The sequence below is a fragment of the Mustelus asterias genome, chromosome 4 (assembly GCF_964213995.1).
Source record: "Mustelus asterias chromosome 4, sMusAst1.hap1.1, whole genome shotgun sequence".
NCBI lineage: Eukaryota > Metazoa > Chordata > Chondrichthyes > Carcharhiniformes > Triakidae > Mustelus > Mustelus asterias.
Window position 1 is genome coordinate 68,620,042 of NC_135804.1, and position 11,939 is coordinate 68,631,980.

The 11,939-nt window shown below is 42.8% G+C and overlaps 1 protein-coding gene across 1 annotated transcript; it reads left to right on the forward strand.

Moving 5' to 3' along the window:
* The first annotated feature begins 6,036 nt into the window (after positions 1–6,036).
* On the forward strand, positions 6,037–11,639 carry LOC144492311 (immunoglobulin lambda-1 light chain-like). The gene is made up of 4 exons (XM_078210304.1): positions 6,037–6,326; positions 6,584–6,895; positions 9,875–10,183; positions 10,838–11,639. Exons 1-4 carry the CDS (start codon positions 6,188–6,190, stop codon positions 10,993–10,995), a joined length of 918 nt encoding a protein of 305 aa, XP_078066430.1. The 5' UTR covers positions 6,037–6,187; the 3' UTR covers positions 10,996–11,639.
* Positions 11,640–11,939: the final 300 nt, after the last annotated feature.

The following is an 11,939-nucleotide window of genomic DNA, read 5'->3' on the forward strand; positions in this document are numbered from 1 at the left end:
AGGCCCTAACTTCGCCTTATGTTACTAGGTGTAAATTTGTGTTTCATGCCACTCTTGGAAGACATTTAGGGGCGTTTGATTATGTTAAAGGCACTATATAAATAGGGATGTTTTGTTGCTAACTCGGCCTGTGGGCGTAAAAATCATCATGACTTTAAGGGACGCATACACTTACAACTGCACCAGCGGTTTATGAATAGCAAAAATACCGATGTCATCACTCCGAAATGCTACCACGATAGTCTCGAATAAATAGCAACAGATGGATTTCTCTGCAGAAGCAACAGGGTAAAATAATACATCTCTTACTGCTTGCCTGCACGACGTTTTACGACTTAATCTGACCTTTTACCAAAACTGGGATGTGGTTTCTGTTGAACTGATAACTGTTACCCAACATTTATTTTATCATCGTCGTTGATAGTTTTTAGAACCTCGCTGACATCAAAAACTGGGCCTATTGCAACATAATGGAAACATTTCACATAGCTAGCAACTGTAACCACCTTTCAATGCAGATTTGATAACTAACTTATGTTCACACATCGAGAGCAATTTAATTCTGTCTGACTTTAAATGAGTTAGTTTAACAGCTGCAACTGTCACCATGAACGATTTTATCGATCAGGTGACCGAGCTCGATTCCAAGGAAAGGGCAAGAATTTGGAGGAGACGTGTGTGGTTATTTTAGTGCAGGCTTTCACTCAACTTCACATGCTCTATGAATTTCAATACACGATCATTTTTATTTAACGTAATCGCATAAAACAGGTGATAGAATATCGAAAGATCGATTTACATCTCGCCAATTTCTCCTTTTCGTTGCAGAAATCGCGCTGTAGTTTTACACATGTTCATCATTTTTCGCAGTGAAACTCGGGCGGTGTCAGCTTAGCCCTCCATTACACATCAGTCTCAATTTTCCTTTCACTAAAATTAAAGGTGTAGGATTGCGCGGTGTGCAGCGTCTCTGTGTCTGTGTTCGGGCCACCTCCACGTGCCAAGGAAGGTGTGTTGTTCGGGGCCAGATGGATTGAGTATGTGCCTATAAACCCTTCAAGTAGGAAATGAGAGCGGAAGCAAATTCTGGTGGCCATATGATGGAAATAAATTGGAGCCCCTACTATTTCAATGCATAAGCGACAACGTGCACGTAAAATTGCTAAGCAACTCCGAGTTTTTGGGTAAGTGTCCGTTGACTGGACGGATCAGATGTCCGGATCAGTATGGGTTTCATCCCCATTCTGCCCGGGTCGATTTGCCTCCGAGTAAGTAACTAAATGGACAATGTGTGGCCATTCCAATATCGCGAATTGTCTATCATAGCCCAAAGTGAAAATAATTTCCCATTGAAATGGTGCCATCCACCCAATTGGATCTCTCTTCATTTTCATTTTCTCTGATCTCTTGGGATCGAATATATGGTTAAGGACAGAAAATAAGCCAAGAATACACGCCAGATCAGCGAGAAAGAAGAACGGTTGCGGTTTCTGGTCTTTGAATTGACTGCACAGCTGGCAAAGGTGAGAAAAATGCAAAGTACTGCCGATGCTGGAAATGTCAAATAGAAGCGAAAATGCTGAAATTCACAGTTTACGCCTGCGTAGAGAGAAACAGCCCTAACATTTCAAGTCTTTTACTCTGCCTCTCTCCCTCGCCGTAGGTGCTGCGATACCTATCACTTCCAGCTTTGGCCGAACAAAGGATACAGATATAAAGGGTTTCAACGTTTGAAACTAATTCAGTATACAAGTAACGCGGGTTACTCGAGGAGATTCGAAACAATTAATTTGGGAGGAATAACAGTTTGGAACTCTCAAATCTGGAACCAAATTGGGGGGGCGGGGGGGGGGCGTGGAATGGGAAGTACATTCAGGTACAGAAAGCTGAATACCTCAGGGAACCGAGAGGAACATAGAAAATCTAAAAGACGAATTTTAAAAATAGGAAAGAAAAAGGAGTTTGAAAAATAATTGACAATGAAAGTCAAGAAAACGTAAACATGTTTGGAGTTCCATACTGAGTAACATGATAACTCAGGTAAACTCGAGCAAAAGGTTAACCTGCGTGTGGAGCTGGATTGGGTGGACATTCTTCTTACTTTATACTCGGTGTCTGCTTCACAAAACAGGACGCAATGCATAGCACCTGTGCTTCCAGTGTACCAGGATGCCAACTCAGAATAATTTCAAGTTCAGGAGAAGGCATTTTTTATTAATTGGATGTGGGAGTCGCTGGCTCGGTCAGCATTTATTGCCCATCCCTAATTGATCTTGGGTTGAGCGGTTTGCTATGCCATTTCTGAGGGCATTTAAGAGTCAACCACATTGCTGTTTATGTGGAGTCACATGTAGGCGAGACCAGGTAAGGGTGCAGATTCCCTTCCCTAAAAGACAAGTGCGAAATATTGGATTGCATAAACGTTGTGACAGCATGGTCCCACAGCAGAATGTGTGTGATTTTGAGGGGAACTTGCAAGGAGACATGCTCCGATGTGATTATTGCCCATAATCCTTTTGGTGATAGAGGTCTTGATTTTAGAAAATGTTGTTGAAGTTGTATGGGTTGTTACTGTGAATGGTGCACCTTGCTGTCACTTTGCGCCTGTCGTGGACAGAGTGAATGCTTAAGGTGGCGACAGGCTGCATCAAGCGGAATGCTTTTTACTGGATGATGTCGATCTTTCTTGAGTGTTGTTGGAGTTGCATTTGTCCAAGCAAGTGAAGATAATTCCATCATACGCCTGACCTGTGACTTGTAGCTGGTAGACAGACGTTGCAAGCCAGGACGTCGGTAATTCCCCACATAACTCCCAATCTCTGATTTGCTCTTGTCGTCACGGTATTTATACAACTAGTCCAATTATTTTCAGTTCACTGTTGATCTGAATCATGATGGTACTGGGGCCTCTGTGATAACATTAAAAGTCACAGGGAGATGCCTAAATTCTCTTTACTCGAGATGTCTATTGTGTGAAGTTGTGTCACGCAATTGTCTATTTCTGTTGTGCAGGTCAGGCCTCAGAACCGTCCTGTCCTTGCGATGGGGGAATGGATAGCTTTAGTAACTAAACAGCTGTGAATGTGCGGATTGAGCAGCGAATGCCTCCAATCTTATGATGTATAGCCATTTCTGAACCGACAGCAGAATCAGTGAGTCAATAAATTAGTTCAACATCAACTTGTCAATGAACGGGCAATAAATGAAAATTGATGAAGGAATTGCAGATCCTTCGGCAAAAAGTTGGAAGAAAATAAGAGACAGGACAGGCACTGGTTCATGAAGAACACCTAAGCTTAGATATTTTAGGTGAAGGCCACAGCTGAGAAAGTTGATAGAATCTGTTTGAGTAGCGAACAAGAAGCGTAAAATATGTTGACTTCTTTAGTGTATGGTCTACGTCGAGTTTGATGTGACTTTTGGCCAGATCTCACATGTCAGATTGACCAAAAAAAAGAACCCATTATATCCAGGGAAAAGTGGCAAGTTAGTGCCAAAATTGATTCAGTGGCAGGCAACAGAGGGTAATGTTTGACTGCCATTTCTGGGACTTGAGAAATAGTTTCCCGTGATGTTCCAAAGAGTTCAACGCTGATCCCTTTCTGTTGGTTGTAATTAACAATGACTCAATCTTAAATATTGGCGGAGGGGGCATGATTAAGAAGTTTTCAAGTAGTACAAAAACGTCTTCGTATGGTTGATTGTGTGGATGAAAAGTTTAAATTGCGGGAAAATCTAAATGGGCTCGCCAGATGGCCAGGAAACTGTTAAACGGAATACAAATGAAAAACAAGGCAAACAAACACACAATAAATAAACTCTTACTGAGAAGTATGAAGAGGAACACAGGAACCTTGGAGAATATGTCCATAGATATCTGAAATTAACAGAACAGTTAGGTAGGTAGGTTGACCATGGAGGCTTATCAAATATTATCCTTTATACGTTGGCATATCAGGGCAGGGAAGTTACGAGAGACCAGTTACCTTCAGATGTAGTATTGCTTAGAGTTCTGCTCACCACATTACAGGAAAGATCGAATCACACTGCAGATATCATAGAGAAGGTTTAAGAAGGTGATGCTCGGAGTGAAGAATTTAAGCTATAAGGAAATATTGATTATGTAGCACAATGGTTAGCACTGCTGCTTCACAGCTCCAGGGTCCCGGGTTCGATTCCCAGCTCGGGTCACTGTCTGTGTGGAGTTTGCACATTCTCCTCGTGTCTGCGTGGGTTTCCTCCGGGTGCTCCGGTTTCCTCCCACAGTCCAAAGATGTGCGGGTTAGGTTGATTGGCCAGGTTAAAAATTGTCCATTAGAGTCCTGGGTTGCGTAGGTTAGAGGGATTAGCGGGTAAAATGTGTGGGGGTAGGTCCTGGGTGGGATTGTGGTCGGTGCAGACTCGATGGGCCGAATGGCCTCCTTCTGCACTGTAGGGTTTCTATGTTTCTATGTTTTCATTTGAACATAGCGGGGCGAAGGCAGCGGGGAGGAAAAGAGGGAAGATTTATTTAATGTGAACAAAATAATGAGTCGCCTAGATGGAATACATAGGAAGGATGTATTATTCTTGGTAAACAGACCATCTTGATTTGGAACCATATCGCCGATCCTTGATTGTCACTGTCTCAAAACCTATAACTTGTGGTTGTATCTACCCCAGATGCATTGCAGCGGTAAAGAAAGTTGATCACCACCAACTTCTCTGGGACGGATGAGCAGCAAATGCCAGCCTTATCAAAGAATCTCACATCCCACGAAAGAATGAAGGAAAAGTAGAAAGGGCATGGGATTAGTCGACTTGTGAAAATGATTAGATGGCAATTGCGGAGCTGAGGGCTTGGAACTCACTGCTTGAAATACTGGTGGCGGCAGAAAACCTCATTGCATGAAAAACTTTGATATGCACTTCAAGTAATGCAACCTTCAGAGTTACAGAACAAGAGCTGCAAGTGGGGTTTGGCTGCAGAGCTCTTTTTCGGCTTTGTATAGTAAAGAATCATGAACAGTAAAATAGAGTAAATTAAACTAAAATATTTTCAAATACATCATTCATCAGCTGGACGAGTGCTGGAAGTGCTGAACATGGGGACACATGAGGTAAAAGACAAGCTCGTGGGGAAAACGGGGAAGTGTCTACAGAGAACGTAGAGTGGCGGGAAGTGTAGCTAAGGTAGCTGTGGGAGTCAGTGGGGCTACAGCAGGTAATCATTCGCAGTCTAACCCCAGAACTTGAGACAGAGAGGACGAGGGCGGAACCGGTGGTGAATTATATTCAAAGGATGTAGCGGAGGAAACTCGAAACCAGCTTAGTGAAATGATCAAGTTCAGGTTGAACGCAAAATGTAGCATCGAGACAGTGTTCCGAATACTCACCGACCAGAAAACAGAGATGAAGGTGGAATCTGAAAGTGTCTGGAACAAAAGAAAATAGTTTCACTTAACACCTGGAGAATGAGGCAAAGTTAGAGCGTATCCTGCAAAAATAAATGTTTTGTATTTGATACCAATGATGTCCAGTTAGCTTCAGACAACAACATGTTCACAGCTGGAACTCAGCTGCTCCGAGAATGTTATGTGACGTCTGAACAGCAAGCAAATGGATAAACAGCAAAGTGGATTGAATAGAAGGATAGAAACCCCGCCGTGAGGAAATCTGACCCAAAGCTGGGAATCAACATCCCCCCCCCCCCGCCCCCCCGTCCCCGCTCACCATCACCGCCCCGCCCCACCTCCCCCCCCCCCCCCCCACCCCCCTCCCCTGCCCCATGACCTTCTTTACTGGGACATCAGTGCTTTCATGATATATTTTCTGTGAATCCGTCCCTCACAAACAATAGTGCCGAAAGGGGAGAGGGAAGGCGTGATGGTGGGGCGGGGGTGGGAGGGCGGGTGCGTGGACATTGGGGGTGGGGGGAGCGGGGAGATGTGTTTGCACGTAACTCATTTTTTCCCAAGTCCTGCGACCTTCTCTTATTGACATTGTGGCCCCGCCCATTCTATTCGCATTTAGCCACGCGTTCCAGCCTAATTTAATGAGATGAGTCAACTTTCTGTCAAACTGCCGCTTTCCAAACGCTCTGTCATTGACGTTACAAACGACGAAAAAGAAAATAGTTTAACTTGAGCTGACGTTCCTGTTAAAGTCACATTCATAAATCACCTCTTAAAATAGATTCCAACATTTCATGCAACAGCTCGCCAGGTCATCTATCAAACCGGGTTGTCGACGAAATACTTGCAGACTAACAGAGGTGCAGCTCATCAATAGGCTTTTAACGATGTCTGCATGTCAATGCGTATGGGTCCTGGGAATTATTTACGAAGGTATTTTCCACAACAAATTGTTTTCTCCTTTAGAATCTTCTAATCCTGTTTTCTTTTTCATCCGTGTGTCCGCTTATATTCCGCCTACATATCTATCTATCTATCTATCTATCTATCTATCTATCTATCTATCTATCTATCTATCTATCTATCTATCTATCTATCTATCTATCTATCTATCTGCCTGTCCATCTATCTGTCGATGGTTAAAGTACAATTTATTCACATGTAACAACTACATTTTAAATATTTTATAGTTGCATCCACCTCGGTGTCGCAATCGCCTGAAAGCACCATTCTGATGGCAGGTTCAGACATTACCTTCCACTGCACAGCGAACTCTGTCCAGCTTCACTCAAATGTGGATGTTTTTTGGTGGAAACTTGGCGATGAAACCTTATTAGAACCGAATTCTGATGGCAGAAAGCGATTCTTTCCTTTTAAAAGCGGAGCGACTTCTTTCCAGATCCTGAATGTCCGTGTCTCCGACTCTGGATCCTATTACTGCGGAGTGCGAGACACAGGCAGCAGGATCCTCAATGGAACTGGATCCAAACTTGTTGTGCACGGTAAGAGACATGGGGCATCTGCCATTGTAGGATGCTATATAGAAGATCAGAGGCAGTTTTGATAAATCAGGGGGATTAACATGGCAAATTTGTGAGGTTTATGGGGATAGGGCCTGGGAGGGATTGTTGTCGGTGCAGACTCGATGGGCCGAATGGCCTCCTTCAGCACTGTAGGATTCTTAATTCTGTCATCAGTGAATTGATTTCTAATGTTAATTTGTGGAAGAGGATTAGGGAACATTATTTAATGTCGGGCCTAAAACCATACCACAATCCGCACCCATTGTTTGTTATGCATCTATATTCTACCTGTTTATTAGCACAGGGTTCCACGGCATTATTTAGAAACATAGAAACATAGAAAAACTACAGCACAAATAGGCCCTTCAGCCTACAAGTTGTGCCGAACACATCCCTACCCTCTCGACCTACCTATAATCCTCCATCCTATTAAGCTCCATGTACTCATCCAGGAGTCTCTTAAAAGACCCGATTGAGTTCGCCTCCATCACCGCTGATGGCAGCCGATTCCACTCGCCCACCACCCTCTGTGTGGAAAACTTACCCCTAACATCCCTCCTGTACCTACCCCCCAGCACCTTAAACCTGTGTCCTTTCGTAGCAGCCATTTCCACCCTGGGAAAAAGCCTCTGTGAGTCCACCCGATCTATGCCTCTCAACATCTTATATACCTCTATTAGGTCTCCTCTCATCCTAAGTCTCTCCAAGGAGAAAAGACAGAGCTCCCTCAGCCTATCCTCATAAGGCATGCCACTCAATCCAGGCAACATCCTTGTAAATCTCCTCTGCACCCTTTCAATCTTTTCCACATCCTTCCTATAGTGAGGCGACCAGAACTGAGCACAGTACTCCAAGTGGGGTCTGACGAGGGTCTTACATAGCTGCATCATTATCCCCAGACTCCTAAACTCAATCCCTTGATTGATAAAGGCCAGCACACCATACGCCGTCTTAACAACCTCCTCCACCTGCGGGGCCGATTTCAGAGTCCCATGGTCCCGGACCCCAAGGTCCTTCTGATCCTCTACCGTACTAAGAGTCTTTCCCTTTATATTGTACTCCTTCATCCCATTTGTCCTACCAAAATGGACCACGACACATTTATCTGGGTTGAAGTCCGTCTGCCACTTCTCCGCCCAGTCTTGCATCCTATCTATGTCCCTCTGTAACTTCTGACATCCCTCCAGACTATCCACAACCCCACCAACCTTCGTGTCGTCGGCAAACTTACCAACCCATCCCTCCGCTTCCTCATCCAGGTTATTTATGAAAATGACAAACAGCAAGGGTCCCAGAACAGATCCCTGGGGCACACCACTGGTGACTGACCTCCATTTAGAAAAAGACCCATCTATACCCACTCTCTGCCTCCTTTGGGCAAGCCAGTTCTGGATCCACCGGGCAGCAGCCCCTTGGATCCCATGCCCTCTCACTTTTTCTAGAAGCCTTGCATGGGGGACCTTATCGAATGCCTTGCTAAAATCCATATAAACCACATCTACCGCCTTCCCTTTGTCAATGTGTTGAGTCACATTTTCGAAGAACTCCACCAGGCTCGTAAGGCGCGATCTGCCCTTGCCAAAGCCATGCTGAGTATTCTTGAGCATACTAAACCTCTCTAAATGCTCACATATCCTGTCCCTCAGGATCTTCTCCATCCGTTTACCAACCACTGAGGTTAGACTCACCAGTCGGTAATTACCTGGGCTATCCCTATTCCCCTTCTTGAAAATAGGAACCACTACTTGAAAATAGGAACCATTTAGATGAGGGATTTTACCTAAAAATGCCGTGTGTGGTAGCAAAAAGGATCTTGATTGACTGGCGATATGAATAGAACACAGAACATTTTTGTTACGAGGGTCTGTACTTTAGAATTCTATTTCAGAATCCTCGGGTTTGATATTCCTGTGGTACCACCTTCAAAAATTATAATAGTAAGATTACTCAAACTGATCGGGATATGAAACCGATTAGTTCGCTGTCGATTGGAATTAATTAGAGGGCTGAATTATATAAGAAGTACTGATACCAATGACAGCAGGACGCCATTCCTCATCCGGGGTGTTTGACACATACATGGTTAAACCTTCAGATAACACGAAATCGAGTAAATTTCAGGTCGCTGGAAACACAGTCCCATTCCGATCATTTCTGGAAATTAGATTTGATACTCGTTTGGCATATGACTTTGGAATCCAACCTGTGGATTTTACGGAGCCACTTCGTGATGTCAGACCAGATCTATAGTTACTTTTGCTTCGTGTTAGGATTGAAACAAAAAGCTGCACTGCTCGTTCCCCTCCCCTTCGCAGTTCCACGGTTCATCCCTTCAAACGTCAATTGTTGCCATGTCCTTCCAATCAAATTTGCAGCAATTTCCCATTTTCCCCTTTAAAATATTGAACACCATATGATTAATATTCTGCGCATTAAGATTATCGTGAAACCAATGTATCACTTTTCTTGGCTGTAAGAATTTCTCCCTTGCTACAGAAATAGAAGCCTTAACTCAATCAACTTGAATTAATATTATCTACATGAGTTTTGTTTATTTACATGGTGCGTAATCATAATGATTAAATATTTCTGAATAAATATCAAAACATATGCCTTTGTTTTTCCATTTGAAATTTGGTATTCTTGCCTTTGCCCAGATGAGTGCAAAATATGAAGCTTCCACAGCATGCTTCTTTCTCCAGGCAATATTTATTTGCGAGACCAAAACCAACCTGAATGTCCTGCGCATTACTTTCTGCTAGTTCTGTAATATTGTTCATTAGTGTTCGCATATTAGTCTACAATTTGTAATGGGAATTTAAATTTAACGTTTTGTCGTGAGTTAGTTTGGTTCCTGCGACCAAAAACCATCTGACCATCGCAAGGAAGACTGGATCTTAAAGGGGAATAAAGTACACAAGTACAAACCATCAGTGTTTTCGTTTCGCTGTTCCACAGCTTCCCCAGAACCCATAAGACTGATCCCCAACGTTTCCCGCACCAACTCATCTACTCGAACACTTGTGTGTAAAACGGCTGAGTTCTACCCAGAGTCTGTCACCTTCATTTGGTATAAAAACGACAGCAACATTGTGACTGGGATCAGCACCATTCAAACGGGGAACGCAGAGGGGGAGTATGAAGCTTCCAGTACTTTGGAAATGGAAGGTCCAGCTCAGAGCGGTATTGTGTATACCTGTGTTGTGTCTCACCTCACACTGCAGTATCCAATCATGGCTGTTTACTTGGACTCCATTTCTAATTCAGGTAAGATGCCAATCTTTGTACAGATATAGCCGGTCACCGTTTGCTATGTATCCACGTTAATGTCGTTCAATCCTCTGAACTTAATTACGTTCATTTAAAGACTGGTTCGTCTTGGGGATTTGTAAAGCGGATAAAGGAGGGAAAGAGAGCGATCTATTACGAATATTATCCATTACCCAATTTCACTCAGATTCAATGGGTTGCCATTTAACGCAGAACAAAGGAATACATGGAAAATCTTTTCACTCATGACTTTAGAATTTCCTCGTTATGACAAGCTGCTGATACCCTTGTATAGATATTCCACTTTATGAGACACATCACCCTGCACTCATGTGGCTGTAATTTTCGACATGTGCCTAGCTGTAAAATCCTGGTTTTTGTGTCAATGGAAATGCAAACGATACATGTTTATTGATGTAATACAAACAGGGGATGTAATCAGCTGATTGTGAAGTCAGAATCAATAACAGTACCAGGTCATGTGAGTTAAAAGTCTTCGGCTCTGTTACTGAAAAATATTTGCAATATATTTTATTCAATAGACTGGTTGCGTATCACTTCCTTCAACGGGAAAATGGTAATTGATTATTCATATTAATAGCAATAATTATATTACGTTCGCTGTTTTCACTATCATTATGATTTTCACAGATCCTGGGCACACTACCATTTATCTACAGATTTCTAAATATGCAGGAGCTGTATTGATATTTCTAGCCCTGAGCGCTTTCATTATGAAGAGCTACCAACTCCGTAACTGTAATGGTAAGGAGCCAACCAAGTTGCTTATCTTTGATACAAGCGAATAATTAATCCAATCGAGAGCATACCTCCCACCACACTGTTTTAACCCAGCATTAGTACAAAAACGCAGATATTCTTTGAAGCTTTTTCCTCTCGAGCAGATATTCTGAAACGACAAAGATGAAAATAGAAATATCTTGATTAACAACGTTCATCGCATTGAGCAGGCTTCAGACCAAACTACTTCCGACAACTTGCTCTGAATACTCTGCTCAACAGCTGTGACAGATTCCACCCCAGCCGCTGAGCCAATTCATAACATTCTAACACGATTAACGACATTCAAAATAAAAAAGTAAATCTATCGTATCTCGCATTGTTAACTGATGCTTTCTTTGAAATAAACTAATCAGTTCTTCCTTACGCCGTATCCCATTTGTATACCAAATGTTAATAATACCCACTCATTAGTTTCTGAAATGAGTTATTTATAAACGTTTTAGCAGACTACCTGTCAGACAAGAATATTCCATCCGCCCACCTATAGTGACAGGAGGCAACGAAGAAACAACATAACAGGGAGGAAAGAAAGAAATGTTCAATCTGATCCAGGAATGGAAATTTAATGATATGTGAACTGTTCCGTTGGAACCACAACCTGAAACAAATAAATTGTCAATCGAATGAACATAAAGTAATGATTAAGGAGTAGCGATGTTTTGTTGGTTTCATTTTTGGTGATGTTTTGAAGTTTGAAGTATAAATTGCGTCTTCGGGGCCGAATGCATTTAAGGAACCTTAAGATGGGATTTCTCTGTCCTGTGATCCTCAAGGCGGCATTGGTTGAAGTTCAGTCGGATCCACTTCACCAGATATATAGTCCGAGTTGAGCGCTCTATTTCACTTCGACGCCTTTGGAAATAAAAAAGGGGCCAGGCCACGTCGAAGAACTGGTGTGATTTTCTTCTGCATTTCAAAAACGTTGGAAGAACAAAAGAAGAGAATTCTC